This window comes from Argopecten irradians, chromosome 5 (assembly GCF_041381155.1).
Source record: "Argopecten irradians isolate NY chromosome 5, Ai_NY, whole genome shotgun sequence".
Taxonomy (NCBI): Eukaryota; Metazoa; Mollusca; class Bivalvia; order Pectinida; family Pectinidae; genus Argopecten; species Argopecten irradians.
In genome coordinates this window covers 14,771,731-14,789,158 of record NC_091138.1, presented here as the reverse complement: position 1 = coordinate 14,789,158, position 17,428 = coordinate 14,771,731, and the positions used below count along the sequence as shown (strand labels likewise).

General features: G+C 35.1%; 1 protein-coding gene across 1 annotated transcript in view; it reads right to left on the bottom strand.

The window, feature by feature from the left end:
* Positions 1 to 771: 771 nt before the first annotated feature.
* LOC138324508 (uncharacterized) overlaps positions 772 to 17,428 on the bottom strand; it is a 50,858-nt gene continuing 34,201 nt past the window's right edge. Inside the window, exons 2-3 of the mRNA XM_069269567.1 lie at positions 4,419 to 4,559; positions 772 to 1,572 (exon numbers count right to left, since the gene is read on the bottom strand). Of these exons, the coding sequence (XP_069125668.1) occupies positions 1,481 to 1,572; positions 4,419 to 4,559 (233 nt within the window). The 3' untranslated portion in view covers positions 772 to 1,480. The remainder of the gene's footprint in view (positions 1,573 to 4,418; positions 4,560 to 17,428) is intronic.

The window sequence follows — 17,428 nt, the reverse complement described above, 5'->3', positions numbered from 1 at the left end:
AAAATGGATATGTAATGTGGAACTAAATTTCAAGGACGCTAAAATTAAATATCTGTGTGCTATAATGTCAATTTCAAAGAAAATTAATAAATGTTTTAGTTGTTTGATGTACCTTATAACTGTCAATTTTATACAGCCAAGTTTTCATTTCTAGTTAGCAATGTTCCCGTTTTGCGACGAATGTTTTAATGTTTTAAGGTCAATATTGTAATTATAATGACCAACAGGTTGCAAGCATCGTAATGTGAGAAGTGATTCATATGTAATAAAAGATGGTTTCTCTCGTTATTGCGCTCATTTTTCCGTAATTTCATTTTCCTCCGTCTGTAACAGTTGCTAGATTTGCGTTAATACCAATTAACTTATTAATATATAATTCTTTTTCAGAATCATTTCAAACCTATAATTAACACAAAGAACATTCACAGTTAAATAATTAAATTTGCGAATTATGTTGACTTTGGTATTTAAGCAAATCTCAATTAAGAGTCAATGAAAATATGTGAACTGAAACAATTTTGTTTTCAGAAAATGAAAACTATGAGCAATATATAGAGACCCATCTTTGATCTGTTTTTTTTTCTGATTGGGACTTCTCCTGGTTTTAGACTAGATAAGTATGAGGAATATCATCGGAAAAAAATAGTATCTAATTGATTGTGAAAAATTGAGTACAGGATACAATAAATTAATTGTAATTCCAGCAGAAAGAAAGACTTCCATCCTAATATTCATAGACACCAACTGTATATAAACATAGATTTTCCATGTGTTCCGTTTTATTTCAAAAATACATCACATATTTTAACAATATACGCTTATGATGCGTTAAAGTTCGCTTTATACATTAATATAAGCACTCGTCAATGACGCCTTAAGTCATTTTTGTAAAGTTTAGCACTCTCACAACATTGCTTTTTTTCAGTTAAAACTGTCAATGGTGCGCTATATAATACATATGTATAATGTCTATTTATATTTATATATATATATATCCTTGATGGTCCACAGTGCTAATCGTTATACGCAACCTTCAGAGCACCTTTGTCCTTTCTTGTTCCACAAAATGTTGCTAACGTTATATCATTATACAAAACATCTTCATGTATCCGTACTGTTTTGTATGCTACAATAATTAATATATATATATATATATATTAAAAGTAGTTCTTCCTTATTTCTTTTATTTTCTCCATTGATAATGCTAAATCTATTATAAGAAGATCCATTCGAAGGCACGCTCGCTCCACTTAACCACTTAAAGAAAGTCTTTCCTATTGAAATTTTTCCAGTGCTAATACTCTTGTTATACGTCATAGATTTTATGGTAGACTATTCCGTCCCTCTTCATTCAGTATCAGTTCTCTTGAACTTCCATATGTTAGATTATACAGTATTTGTATAGCAGTCTGTCCTCTTCCTTCCCACCAGTATTACGCACCAGTGTTCCGGTATTAACACTAAGATAAGTGTTTTATAGTTATAGTAGACTTTCTCTTTCCTCTTCTATTTCCTCCACCGCGCTGCCACTTGTACTGCTGTAACTGTCATCATCATTATCATCGCTTGTATCTAAAATATCAATTATCATCATTAATCAATCATAAGATATATCGAGTTGTGCTTGATAATACAACAAGTCTACATATAAATCTAGTGGATAATTATTAATATAACATTATACATTTAATGTCTTTGTAATACACGGACTTTTAATCATCTTAGTAGTACTGTCATCGCATGTTTTGATAATATGAAAATCTATCGTCTATAAATCATCATATAATACCATGCAGTGTCCGATAATGCAAGGAGACAATCTAGGTTACTAGCATGATAATGTGTGTCACAGAGGAAAATTGACTGTAGTGTTATTGACGACTGTGGGTATTTTATGTTAACAACCCCGTGTTCAACAGTGTACAGAAATACCAGTCTACATAGGCAGGACATACCGTACACACGGTTATTTTCGCGGGGATGATGTGTTCGCGATGCGAGACATTGCTATGATAGCGACCATTTGATCCGCGAAATATTGAGAAATGGCTGAATGATATATACCCTTAAATCTATATCGCGAAAATTTAAAATCTTTCAAATTTGATTTTCTCGTTTTTAGATCCAATCGCAAAAACAAAAAGGAGAAAGTTTGCTTTCGTTGAAATTATTGTGATGGTAAACAAATGAACTTGTTATAGCCAATATCTATCATATCACTTTGCCATATATCATGCTAAACAACTTTCCCAAGTATTTTATATGAACTAACGCTGAACGCGAGTCCCACATCGCAATAATAAGTCAGAAGTCCCCCGGGCCTCCTGTGCGATGATACGACTTTAAAAAGTCCACAAAGTTGTACAATGCTGGTATTTATTCAGAAGCATGGTTATTTTACACCTATACAGGGATGTATCATTTGGATCAGATTACTACGGAATGTAAAACTGTTCTGCTGTTGCATGGATCATATTACACTATAAACATTTCTCATGGTTCACAGTGGTAAATGATTTAAGTTTTAATCTTCCGGGAAGTATCAGAGTACTGTAATATCATATCCATTATTCTCAGTGATGGCTTTTGTTTCTTCGCAAATGTATGATATACTTGTTGTCTCCATTGCATGATCTTTCAAGTCGACTAAATTTGGGATATTTTATCTTTCGAGTCTTCCTTTCGTATCCTATGACCCATATCTCACGTTTGGTCTTGGCTATGCGTGGAGCCCTCGCTCTTGTGAGGAAAGACCCTGTCCTCCGATTTGTTTGCTTGTTGTCAGTAAAATGTAACCTAGTAGTAACCTTGGTCTGTGTCTTTGGCTGCATGGCTCAATGTAATAGCGCTATAAAGGGCAATATTTCCTTTGGGTTGCGTGAGTGTCCGTCTGTATGTTTTGGGAGGCTGTGGTATATTTTTGTTGTGTATCTTTGTAATAGTGTTAACCCTTGTCTTTTTATAGCACTGTCTTACTGAAACATACCGTCAAAGACATCGAGCAACACACCCCGGTCAGCCGGTCAGATTGTACTGGCAACATGTAAACCAGTCGTTCTATTCCCTTTATACTGATGGAAATTACTGTTTGATGCTAAAGCTCAAGACGTATGTGAAATATATTTACATTGAATTACATAAGCATATGAAATACGTAAATGATTTACAATATAATACATCGTAGCTAGATTTTTGTGTTATTATCTCTCGATATATGTTGTTACAGTAGAAAAAACCTGTAAAAGTTGAAATAATGTGACTGATACATCATCTTTATTATATGTCCTTCCCTGATAACGGTTACTGTAAGCAATCTCATGTTGACGGCGACTTAATGTTGCGTTTTCTTGTCGTATGCCTTTTTACACTGATTTAATGTCGTGTTTTCATGGCATATGCCTTTTTACGATGATTTTCTTTCGCGTTTTCATGACATCGGCCTATTTACACTGACTAAATTTCATGTTTTCCTGACATATGCCTTTTTACACTGATTTAATTTCGCGTTTTCATGACATCTGCCTTTTTTACACTGACTTATTTTCGTGTTTCCATGACATTATATATGCCTATTTACACTGATTTCATTTCGCCATTTATTATCCCCGCGAAATTTAATCGCGCGTCAAGCTAAGCTGGTGTAATGTACTTTATAAATAACTGCAATGTGTCGGCATGCTTCAGTGAGATAATTGTAGTACTATAACAAAACTTCCACTTCCACTATTGCAAGTAATACAACTATTATATTTCGCAGCCACCCAAAACAGACACGCACTCACCGATTGCACACATGTGGGGCTGTCCTTAGTTACCATTGCTGTCACTGTTATAGCACGCTATTATAATAAACAACCCAAAACTCTATCATCATCACTGAACATACATGAACAATTAAAAATAGAATTATGTGCAGAGATAATAACATCCTCGAAGAATACGATCTGTAATCTAACACTTAGTAACCAATTTCTGTCATATCACGCAGTATCCTGAAATGTTTTTTTACATTTGTTTTATATAAAACTAGTAATTGATCATCATCATCTGACATGTTCCTAGGGTTGTATCCCTGTTATTATACAGAGGAGATTATAGGAGACTACTGTGTATTGACTATTGGAGCTGTCACATTGATTGACGTTGGTTATCATTGGATAGTGAAGGCTAATTACATCGGATAGTTACAATTATGAGTCACTTGTCACGTGACCTGCCTATTATATCTCAGTTACGATCGTGTTGTCTTCTTTTGACCATGTTTGGCGAACGTACTGATCGAATTATTTATTTGAAAAGGTTTTGTTGTTCATGTATGTAGAATAACAATTTGTTCAGCAATGGTTAACCTTGATCTTTCTCATCAGATTTAATGATGTCTACACAATATTTAGGTTATTGACTTCGAGTTTATTCACCTGATTCGCTGCTAGAGTCTACAGAACAGGACGTTATAGTGCTCTCGTCATCATCATCTTCGTCATTTTCGTCTTCGTCATCAGAATCGTTGTCGTTAGATGAACCATTTTTCCCTAGTCGATGGGACTCTGTAGAGTAACCTGTAAGAAGACAATGTAAATGTATCAAAGTATTATTGTAACGTCAAAACAACGCATTGTTCGCAATAAGTTGTTCTGTAAAATACATTTTAAAATATTTTTATTACAATAAAGCTGTTTTTGTCGACTTAAATGCGTCGGAATAATCTGAAGTTTGTGGTAAGTATGGTAATATGTCAAATCCACATATTTCCACATGTGATATATTGCCCCCTTCTTTCAAAGAATAATAATAAGACGGATTGTTTTAAACATAACTTAGGTTAGCGATGAGCAAACAAGAAGGAAACATATTGTGTCCATTTTGTCATTTCTAGCAGTTCTATGATAAACCGTAAGATAAGTCGGAGCTACAGACATTTTACTATATTTGCTGACAACATGTATTTCTCGAAATATTGCACTTTTAACGCCCCAAGTCGCCTCAGGTTATCAACGTACTTAAACAAGAATAATATTTTTCAAACATAAGCAGACGTAATCTTGTAACATTTGTTTATCCCACTGAAAGTGCGATTCCAAGACAGAGTAGGAATCTATATTGGATATCACGCTGTTTTATATCCTCCGTGCCACATGCGTTAGAAATCCCTCGCGACGCAGACGCAATCTGTATCAAGGAATAATATCCTTTAGATTGAATATCAAGTAATTGTTTCATACACGGTAAAGTAGGCACATCATCCCAATAAATACATATTGTTGACATATCGCCCGTGTTCTTGGTGTTTCGATATGTAGGATAGTCATCGCTATTTAAATTCCCATACCGGCGAGAATACAGATGAGATACAAGATCAGAACATTAATCGTAAAATAACTGTTAATAGGGGAATTGGATAATAAAATGTTATTCTCTTAAATCGTATTCCAGGAAATAATTCGATTAGATTTCAGCTGAAGTACATTTGAATGTGGTTAGGCGAGGTAATTCAACACAATCTAATTAGGGTTGTAAACTGAATGCAGTTATTGCTTTCCGTCATAGGGCCTAGCTAACGTATTCTGATAAGCAGGCATATTGTACCTTAATGACTGCTGATCTGAAGTACAATTTTATAGAGAAAAAAATCTGAGATTCAAAAAAATCTCCGCTGAAAACGATTTACACGGAGAGGAACAATGGTATAATACTGATTTTATTCGTTGAGATTCAATTTCGATATATTTGCAGTCAAGGAAACATTCCAGGAATTAAATTCTATGTGAATTATAGATAAAGGAAGATAAGTTATATAACATGTATAGCTTTTGATGTAAATAGACTCATGCGAGAACATTTCTCTTCATGAAATAGTATCAAAGATAAGAGCGCGAAAAGATTTCTCTGTGTGAAATTAAATAACTTTATTGCATTGAACACTTAATAAGGATAATATCCTCTGCTTTTGTCGTGCGAGATTATAATGAGTTAAATGAGTGGTTGTGTGTTTGCGATATCAGTTATATATCAGTTTTATATCTCCGTCGTTTGATTATCTACCTGCAGGTAGGGTGTTAGAATTGTATCTGCTGCCCGTATTGCATGATCGTAAAAGGCGACTAAGTTAAATAACTTATCTGTTTTTCTTGAAGGCCCACTTCCTTTCCGAAAAGACTTTTAATTTTTAAAATTTAAATGTAAAACGAGATCGATAATCTTGTAGTGTTGCATAAGTTATTACCTTACCATTAATTAAACGAAATGAAATGTTAATTTTCATAACGCGGGTCGTCTTATGTTTCCCGCCGTCTTCCTTAATACAGCGCGGTAGTTGACTGTCACTGCGCCAGACGGCAAAACAGCGAGATAACTCTCCACATATATCATATATTACGCAGAAAATTTTGCATATATTTGGCGTTGTTACTTCATCTTAGGCCATCGATATGTATTTTATTAATATTTTTAAGGAACCTTTAAATTTTGCTCCTCAAAGGTATTGAGCCTTTTAAGTAACTTCTTCTTCCTAACGTTTGCCTTGATACCACCTCACTTTTGGCCTTCACTTGAGCGCTCACTGCTGTAATTATAAGGTAGGCTCTGAGTTCTGTCTCCTGGCCGAGACAAATGAGTAGTTTTTACTCCCGTATAGCGCTAAGCATACAGGGATTAGGACGACAGGTTCGTCCACTGTCAGTATAATGTGATCCATGTGGGGTGTGTTGCATGGTGTCTTTGACTGCATTCTTCAGTGATATAGCACTATAACAAGAGGTCCAAGGGCTTTATCGGTCATCTGACTACCTTGGCAAAATTCGTAAAGGAAATTAATTAGATTTGGTGCCACGGTAACTATCTTCAATTTGGGATCAACCACATCTGTAACAACACTCTGTCTAGATTATATCAGGATACTTTCTGATGATTTTCTATGGAATACTTTGAATGTAAATGAACCTGAGACATAGACTATTTTCGTCATTACTATTTAGTAACAGTTTAAATAATAGTACAGTTCTTAGCTTTGTTTTGAATTGCTATTGTGTTTTCATTGGAATCGTGACAAGGTTTAGGCTTTACGGTCGACAAGCGACTTTTTACAAGATACATACTAGTTGATTGGTACGTGCACTGACCCCCTATATTGCTCTGCAAAGATGTGTTTACATACTTAATTATTCTCCTAACAATTCCAAATCGATTTGTCTGTACGATGACGTAACAACATTATGATTGAGTATTTTCAATACCGCAGTCTCCCAGTACACTCACCCAGCACAACATACACGCAACACACCGCATACATGGGAGGCCGTCCTTACATGACCATAGCTGTTAATAGGACGTTAATAAACAAACAAACAAATCATCACAGTTATCAACGAGCATGTCATCCATGACTGCCGATTACACCAAATTGTTCCGTTATCCCAAGGCCTAGTTAGCACATGTAGCTTCATGAAGTAAACAATATTCACGCCATGGCACAATTCTTCATTCATTGATCAAATTGGCACCCACTGATACTGCAGTATCAAAGACATAAGGAAATGGAACAAAACCACAAATAACATTTTCAAGTTAGCTTTGGATTTTACTATCACATGCAACACAGTGTTTACATGGATGACCCTGGTAGTTAATACGATGTTAATCAACAAATGACGTTTAATGATTTACTTGTAATAATAATGACCCAATCGAGTTGTAATAATAATGACCCAATCGAGTTGTAATAATAATGACCCAATCGAGTTGTAATAAGAATGACCCAATCGAGTTGCTGGTGCCACTGGTCGATTTTCTAGTATTCTGGTAACAATTTGAAGATCAAGTATTGTAGATAAGAAATCAGTTTGGTTTGGTTTTATTATGTAAGTGTCCTATTAACAACCAGTGTCATGTAAGGACGGCATCCCGTATATGGTGTGTCTTTCGTGTCTGATATGCGAGGTGCGCGTTTTGGGGAAACTGCGGTATATAAGTGTTATTCCTACTTCTAAGTCCCCCAGTAACTTCGTGTGATCTAAAAACAAACCATACCCAGGTTATTTTGTTCTGTTATTGAGCAAAGAATTAAAAGCATCATCACTTAATTCAACCAAGGACAATAACGACTGGTTCCTCACATAGACATGCAAGCAATAAATAGTCTAAATAATGTCAACATAGATATATTTTTGCGAATAAATATCGCGCGTTGGTAGCAGTCTCTCCTTGCGTATATCAACGACAACACTAAACAAAATACACTGGAGAAACGTGTTCATATTACACTCTTATACACTCAATATGCTTTTGTCAACGTAATGAGTACAAACTACGTAACTTCATCACAGGTACAAATGTACTCCGTAAATGGTCCGTAAACAATGGTGGATGCACAGCTGTGTACATCGTTATCGATAGTGTAGTTCACTTCTATCATAACGATTTAATTGCATTTATACTTGTCCAAGGGTATGTCGCATATATTGTAGACTGATAATTGGAGCACATGTTAAGAATCAAGTGATATGTTTAATATGAGTATATATATAATAAAACGACGTTTAGAGCGTTCAAAGGACGTAAATATTCACAATGTCACAAAGAACGCTGAATAAAGTGATGCAATTTGATATAAACTTGAAATTGATTTTTTTATATATATATCTTATTTTCATTGGTTTTTACCATTGTCAAAGATGTGATATCGCATTAAAAGCACAAAAATGCTTAAACATTTTATATCATTTTTTAATATAACGTGTTTCATCTTATTCATTCTCGCAGTGTAAATGTATGTTCTAATTGATTACATAATAAACGCGAAAAATCATATGAGGTTTTCATAAATGCTGCCCTGCCTTCCTATAATACAAGGGCTGATACTTGTAGGGAAAACACGGGTTTGATAAACAAGTTGCTTCAAAAGTGTCGGGACGATTGGCACTATTTGGACGCCTAGAGCCGTTATCATAGAGGCATAAAATCACATCAATAGTCAATCGATGTCGCATAGCGGCTAAATGGGTGTAATGCATGCAATTTGCATTTTTATGTAAAATATACAAGTAGGATCAATAAGCACGTGCTTCAGTAATGTGACGTGATCATTACGCGTAAACGGCCTTTGGAATACATACACGTTCCCATGTTCTAAAGTTAGCCTTGACAGTTAATTACATTGAAATGAATATATTACAATCCGTCTAGACCATTTTACAGTCGTTATCCGTGATCTGTGAAAACACTCACCGACCATGTATATGGTTTATTGGTCAAATTACGATTCAAGATATACCATCTCACGCACAGGGTGTTTATTGCAATCTATCACGGAATAACACGGTACTAGGAACAACAACTCGAGTTTCATGATAACTAGATATTTTGGTTGGCAACAATCCCTGTTTTATAACAACCAGATATTGTGGTAAGTCACAACCCTTGCTTTGTGACAACAAGACAGGTTTGTCAGCTACAAGTCCAGTTCCATGACAACCAGATATTGTAGTCAGCACTAACCCTAATTTCGTGACAACTAGATATTTTTGTCACCAACAACCTTAGTTTCGTGACATCTAGACATCGCAGCCAGAAACAACTCCAGTTTCGTAACAACCTAGAGATTGTGGTCGGAACTATAGTAACCCGATTATCACGGTATCAGGTGGTCAACAAGGACACATATATTGATATTCAAAACATATCATATGCCGTTATGAACACTATAACTATCTCATTTCACCAAACAATTAGTCGTTGAGAATTAATTTTGTCTTTCACTTCATTTAATTACGGATGGGGTCGTTTATTAAGAAATCTAACCTGAAGGGTCAGAGTGACCTAATCATCATATTCCGTCCGTCGTCGTCCTTCGCGATGAAGGGCTATCAGGTTTGTTCAAATTATTACCTTGACCTTCAATCAAGGTGACAAGGGTCAAATAGACTATTTTCTAAATTAAGACTTGTCAATAACTAAGAAGCAAAGAGTATTAATTTTGAGCCTCCAGCATACTCTGATGAAGGGCTACAATGTTTGTTAAAACGAATGACGTTGATATACTTTTAAGTTCAAAGTCATGAATTATATCAGAAACTTACAGCTTCAACTTTCCTTCTATTGTCTTGATTATCAGCCACTACTATCACTGTTGCTATGCTGTTTTGTGGCAATAATCATATGACCGTTAAGGTCCACGGACCTTTTATTTCGTATTCCGTTTGTCTACCTTGCCAAATTGTGGCCAAGTGGAAGAACACAACATGTAATTGCCTTTCTCTACTGTCATTCAAAAGCATTCAAAGCATTATCAATAAACAAGATAGAAAGAGAAAATATCAGAAATTGCGTTGTGGCAATGCTTGAAACTTTCGATCCTACAGATAATCATTCTTCATCGTTTCTTGATTTGCTTGCCTTTCTGATTGTTTTTTCGAATATTGATTCTATTATATATAGACTTAAAACATATAGTACATTAATCTACAAACATGATTAAATTTCAAATGCACAATTACAAATAAATGCAGGAGTGTTTTTTATTACATTCGCCAGTATCCTATAAAATCTCCTCTTGCAACACGTGCTCTGAAAACATTCGGCATTTGGTTCGTTCAAGCAATAATATTACAAAAATAGTGATACTCATTTCACGAGAATACACATTGGAAACGTTTGTTTCGGGTTTTTTTTCAAAACAGGTCAAATTAGAAACAAAGTAAACTGCTATGTTGAAGAGGGAAATGAACTGCAGGATTCGTCCAAAAGGAACTTTTATTGAAGTTTTATATTATAATGACAAGACACATACCGAAATATCTAACCACAAATTGAGCAATTGGAAGTTCATCATAGTTGAGCTTAAGAGGGATATGATGATGAAGATTATGATCATTTCATACCAGCTAAAAGTTTATTAATGCTAATATGTCCGGTCAATAACGCATATGATTATCTCTATAATGCCATGACCGATTCAGTACGCCGATATCAGCCCAGAACCTCAGTTTGACCTTATCGCAGATATATCGTTACATCTGCATACAAGTAATATCCCCCGTTATATATGACATGTTGGGGATATGCAACATCTATTTAGAGGTCGTAAACCGTGACTAGATTCTGCTGTGTTATCGATATTTGCCTTTCTTCAACACCACATTGCTTCTCCCTTGACACACAGGCTTAAGTGAATATACATATCTAAACTGTATCTGCTGGTAAGTTATGTATGGCCTGTCATATCCGTACAGTGATCACTCAATCTAGAATTATCTTCAGCAGAAAATAGAGCTTTTTTCAGCTTTTCAAACTTTTGAAACTCGTTAGAAATCTTCTCCAATGCTTTAAGTTGATTACATTAATACATAACATTTTTTCAATAGTTACAAGAAGCCAATTTTACAACACGACAATCGTGATGTAAAGAAACTATTTCATAGCATGTTTTAAGTAAAATGTTCTCAATTTCTAAATGTCAAAAACCAAAATAAAGCACATTTTTATCGTCTTCACGTAAATTACCCCAGTACTTTCTGAGAAATAGCGGTAACAAGAATTAACCAACAAGTTCCAAGATGGCGACCTGTCGACCATCTTGTTGACTGATCGACCCCTAAATGCAATATACACAACTAGAGTAATAGTGGAACCTACATATAAAATTTGAGACAGATCCCTTCAGTAAAATGTTCTCAATTTCTAAATGCCAAAAAGCAAAATAAAGTACATTTTATCGTCTTTACGTAAATTACTGAAACTGCTTTCTGTTTTAAGTACTTGAAAAAAGTTTATAATTATACGTTCAATTAACGTTTGGTCGATGAAAAGTATACTGAATTCCAAATTCGGAGATTTTTTCGCTATTTCATCATGTACAACATTTAAGTTACTCGAGAGACCAGTCTCGTTTCCAAACCATATACAATAATCCGATAAAGGCATGATTCGAGATTAATCGGAGACAGTAGTAGTATCATGCATTATATTTATGTGCAACATCGGCCCATCGATACCCAGGAGCGTATCAACTTCCGGTTATGTGGCGCCTGTTTACTTCAGTCACTTAACGTTATAATCTATTTTTGTGTCAAACTACGAGGAGTGCCCATTCTAAAGCTGAAATGAAACCCAAATGATTCTCGTTTTGTTATATCTCAATTCCTATTTGTATAGCCCATTTTGCATGGCAGTTACCATACTGACCTAGCTCGTAATCTAATATTTTACTGTTTTCCCCTAAGAGCAGTCTCCCTTCGATCTTTTGTAAAGGATGTATAGACTCTATATATACATATTTATATTTAAATTCCATAATAGTAATTTTTATACATCATTTATTTGGTACTGAATTTGAAGAACAGCGTCCAGTAATATTATTGGCATTATGTATCACTGATAAGCCATAGAACAAGTATCGGAAAATCCTTTTTGACAATGCATTTGAGAATAGCACCCTAGTAAGTATAGCAATTTAAAGCAGCTTTTAAAGATCTTGTTATCACATCAATATGCTTGGGTAATAGACTTGAAAGACTGCCTTTCTATCTAACTCTGATAATGTCAAACATACTCAATCTGCGAATATAAGGCTACTCACAGGTATGTATTTCAGTGACGCTAAAATTTCTATTTTAACTCAACTTGTATCATTTCCAATGACTTAAATATTTCTTGTTGAAAATAATTGTGTACAGGAAACTAGAATATTATTGCAGCCATTAACCTCCGATTAGAGGTACGTTTGCATTTTTTTATTACTTCTAATGTTCACATCATATAATTGCTTATTGATTTCTCTAAGTAACTAGAAAATCACAAGGTTCTAAAGGATAAAAACAAAAAGATTAAAAGTTTTACAGTATCAAATTGAAAACTGAAAATTACATTTGTTTACTTCTCATCACTCATTTAACATCCGTTCCCTATGTCTTGTTTACGTAATTCTAAGTTTTCAATTGTCAACTACCACATAAATTGCCTTCAAAAAATCCCACAAAAAAGTTCCTTCTTCCTATACTATCACTGGCTTAGCTAAAGACACCAAGAGCCGTTGAGAGTGACACGTGTTATTGGTATTGTTTTACCCTATTGTTAAATCCACCATTATAACCGACAGTGTGTGTACGTCTTTGTTCATTATAACAAACATAATGCCAGTATGACACATAGGACCGTGTGTATCGGACTTGTTCATAGCCTATATCCCAGTATTTAGCCTGTACGTCCTATATTAATCTGTCGGAAGTGTGCTAGAGTATTGTTATACGTTTACAATTAAAAACAAAACATTATTTCAACTAAAGGTAAACGGGCTACATTTGAGTTACCAATGGTCCATCGAACCTTCATGATCGGAAATAGTATAAAAGAATCAGAAAATAATACGAGATCCCAGAGGGATTTTAACGCCCCCCCCCCCCCCCAAAGAATGATATATGTCTGACTGTACAATGAGGGATCTTTTCTTTGCTTTTCAAACTTCAATATGGCTGTATCCTGTAGATGGATCGCTTCTAAATACAATATACACATCAAGAGACCTAGGGAAACCTACATATGGAATTGGAGACAGATCCCTTCTGTACTTTCTTAGAAATAGCGGTAACAAGAATTAACCAACAAGATCCAAGATGGCGACCTGTCGACCATCTTGTTGACTGATCGACCCCCTAAATGCAATATACACAACTAGAGTAATAGTGGAACCTACATATAAAATTTGAGACAGATCCCTTCAGTACTTTCTGGGATATAGCGATAATAAGAATCAAATTGTTAAAAATCGATAAATTACCTATTCCAATATCCTTGGACAGCGATGCACATTATCAGGATCGATTAACTATTCTTGCGACATTTTTGATAGTATAGTTTAAGAAAAACAATATACCAGACGAACGAAATTAATAACAACAAGGACATAGTCATTCAGATCCCCCGCCAATGGAGATATCAAAGCTGAAGTAAGTTTGATTGTGGAGACTTATGTGTATGAAAAAAAAACAGGAAAAAGGAAGTTGAGCTAAAGAAAGATGGAGTATAATTCAAGTAGAGCGGGGCTGCAATTGTTGAATCAGGTATACAGCCTTGACATTTATATTAGACTATATACACAAAGATGGGTGGAGTTTTGCAAAGTAACATTTACTATTTACCATGATATTTTCAGCAATGTTTCCATGGTAACGGAAAAAGTGCAAAAAATGAAAACCTAAAAATAGCAAAAGGTACTACTAGACCATAAAAAGAATGTGTCTATGAAGTTTCGTGGAAATATCTCTGCTGGTTTTAGAGTTATGCTCCGGAAATGAACCTGCTACAAAAATATGATATTTTCAGCAATGTTTCTATGGTTACAGAAAAAAGCACAAAAAGTGAAAACCTAAAAATAGCAAAAGGCACTACTAGACCATAAGAACAATGTGTCGATGAAGTTTCATGGAAATATCTCTGCTGGTTTTAGAGTTAATTGTGCTCCGGAAACGATTCTTACACAAAAATCTGCCATTTTCAGCAATGTTTCCATGGTTACAGAAAAAAGTACAAAAAGTGAAAACCTTCAAATAGCAAAAGGCACTACTAGACCATAAGACTAATGTGCCTATGGAGTTCCGTGCATATATCTCAACCGGTTTTCCAGTTATGCTGCGGAAACGAACCTGGTACAAAAATATGATATTTTCAGCAATGTGTCCATGGTTACGGAAAAAGTGCAAAAAATGAAAACCTAAAAATAGCAAAAGGCACTACTAGACCATAAGACCAATGTGTGTATGAAGTTTTATGGAAATATCTCTACTGGTTTTAGAGTTGTGCTCCGGAAACGATTCTTACACAAAAATTTGCCATTTTCAGCAATGTTTCCGTGGTTAAAGAAAAAAGTACAAAAAGTGAAAACCTTAAAATAGCAAAAGGCACTACTAGACCATAAGACCAATGTGTCTATGAAGTTTCGTGGAAATATCTCTTCTGGTTTTACAGTTATGCTCCGGAAACGAACCTGCTACAAAAATATGATATTTTCAACAATGTTTCCATGGTTACGGAAAAAATGCAAAAAATGAAAACCTAAAAATAGCAAAAGGCACTACTAGACCATAAGACCAATGTGTGTATGAAGTTTCGTAGAAATATTTCTACTGGTTTTAGAGTTATGCTCCGGAAACCATTCGTACGGACGGACGGACGGACGGAACCCATTTGTATATCCCCCGCCAACTTCGTTGGGCGGGGGATAACAAAATAGTCTTAAATAAGATATGTTTAGGCAGGCCTGATAGCTGGCCTAGGACAATGGGATTTGTTTTATTTAGTTTTGATTTTTATCTTAATTCGCTGGATATCCAGTGATTTTGCCATTTTTGCCTTCTAGAGAGGAAACTTTGATGTGATGATATGACGAGCGTCAGGAAACACTGATGTGACGTAAGGGGTCAAGAAACTGGACAAAGTATTGACTCCACGAGATGTTTACAACACTTTTAAATTTGAAAACCTTCAAATTGTAGTCTCTTGGAGTTATGTGATTAAAAAGATCTCACATGAGATTTCACGATGCTCATCACGTAAGCGTTGCAAGTAAAAGTTATCGGAAACTAAATCTTCGTTCATAAAATCTCTCGTTTCATGATTGTGCCGGATATCAGAACAGACAAGCCATGGTATATTGACAGACTGTAAACACCTCACATCCGAAAGGGTAAATAATAAAAGTGACAACTGCCGTTATGTCGTAAAAAGGACGGCAATTATTTGTCATCACATAAAATCAGGATTTTGTCCAATGGCCATGATAAAGTAAAACACAATCGCATACAATGGCTATCATCTCGTTACATTTAATGGGGTACTAGACACGATAGTTTTGGCCTGAAGCTCACCAGATCGTTGAAGCTATTCTGGACTACACATGGTTCAAAGATATGGGTTCTGTATAGCTAAAACATAAACACCTAATTACTATCGAGTCAGGGCCAGACGCTTCCTTGGGCGACCTATTAAATAAGCTTGAACAAGTTGTGTATTGGAATTACAATTTAACGACGGTTGACCACGTTTTTTGTTGTTGGGGTTTTTTTTTGTCTGACATTTACGATCACTTTCCAGAAAGTTATCGAATGTTCGTTTTTGTTTTTTTAAACACATTAATATCGAATTTCTGCAGTTGAATAAGCTAAATGTAAATAATATCTTAAGTTGTTTTGCTAGTGTAGTGAAGTTCACTACATCGCACTGGCGAAGATGTCACACAAGTCATCACTTTTGCATTGCATTAGAGCAGAGACAACCATAGTCATCCTTTACATGAAGACAATGGCAAAGGTGAGGTATTCTATGCGGAATCTTTAGCATAATACTTCGGTAAAATGGTTTTATAAAATGAGCAAGATATTACACTATTACCTGAGCGCAGACAATAACTATACCCAGAATCTAACAAATCCAAACGCAAGAACTATTTGTTTTGGGTATTAATGTCTTGACCTCGTGGTCACTAGTTAACGTACCTATAAAACATAACTTGAAAAGACAAAATATCTTAAGGTAACGTCACATCACAAATGGTGTCGAAGAGGACGTTACTTCAACAAAATTATTAATCTTTTTCATACTGATAGTAACCAATGGTATGTGGCAAATGTTTTTTTTTTATATACCACAATGTTGGTATGTATATAAACCAATGGCGAGGACCTTTCCTGTACCGAACGTTGAAAAGTCTATCGGTTAATTACCTTGGTTGTATACAAAGATGCTATTGGAATAAAACCAGCGATATAATTAAAATTGACACCTCTCCTCTCCGTAAGGAATACTGCGTCGGTTTGGGAAGTGTTTGCATGATTACACACACCCATCATCTATATTTCTCAATTTGGTATTACATGTCCGCCATCCTAAACCCATCACGAAGCTAATCCCTAATTTCTCTGGGCCCAGTCTGCTAGGCTATTAGGGTAACTTTGTACGGCCAACATGACAGATCGGTCTGAAAGGTCGACCTTGATGCCTGCCCCAGGGATCCACACGACCGATGGACGTTAAAAAGAATAGGCAACTTGTGGTGTGATAAATAGATTTATGGCATGAACGACGAACTACCTACTTGATTGGTAGTTAAAAAGATTTGAGTTGTTTGAACACCTGGCACCAGATGATATGAAGATGTAGTCGCTCACGCATACTTAACTAATCGACCAATTACTGAAATATAATCAGTATACAAGTAGTTGTGTAATATCAATACCGTAAATATTAATAGAAGCAGTTATGATATAGACAAACACAGTCTAGCATATACAGGGAAATGAATACAACTAATGACGAAGAGCCAAACCTAATAGCCCAAATCAATTTACCTTAGGTAATTATGAAATAGTAAATCAATACATTATAAGCATATGACGTTTATCTATATGATTCAGTTATATGCTTACTTATACACTATAAGCTA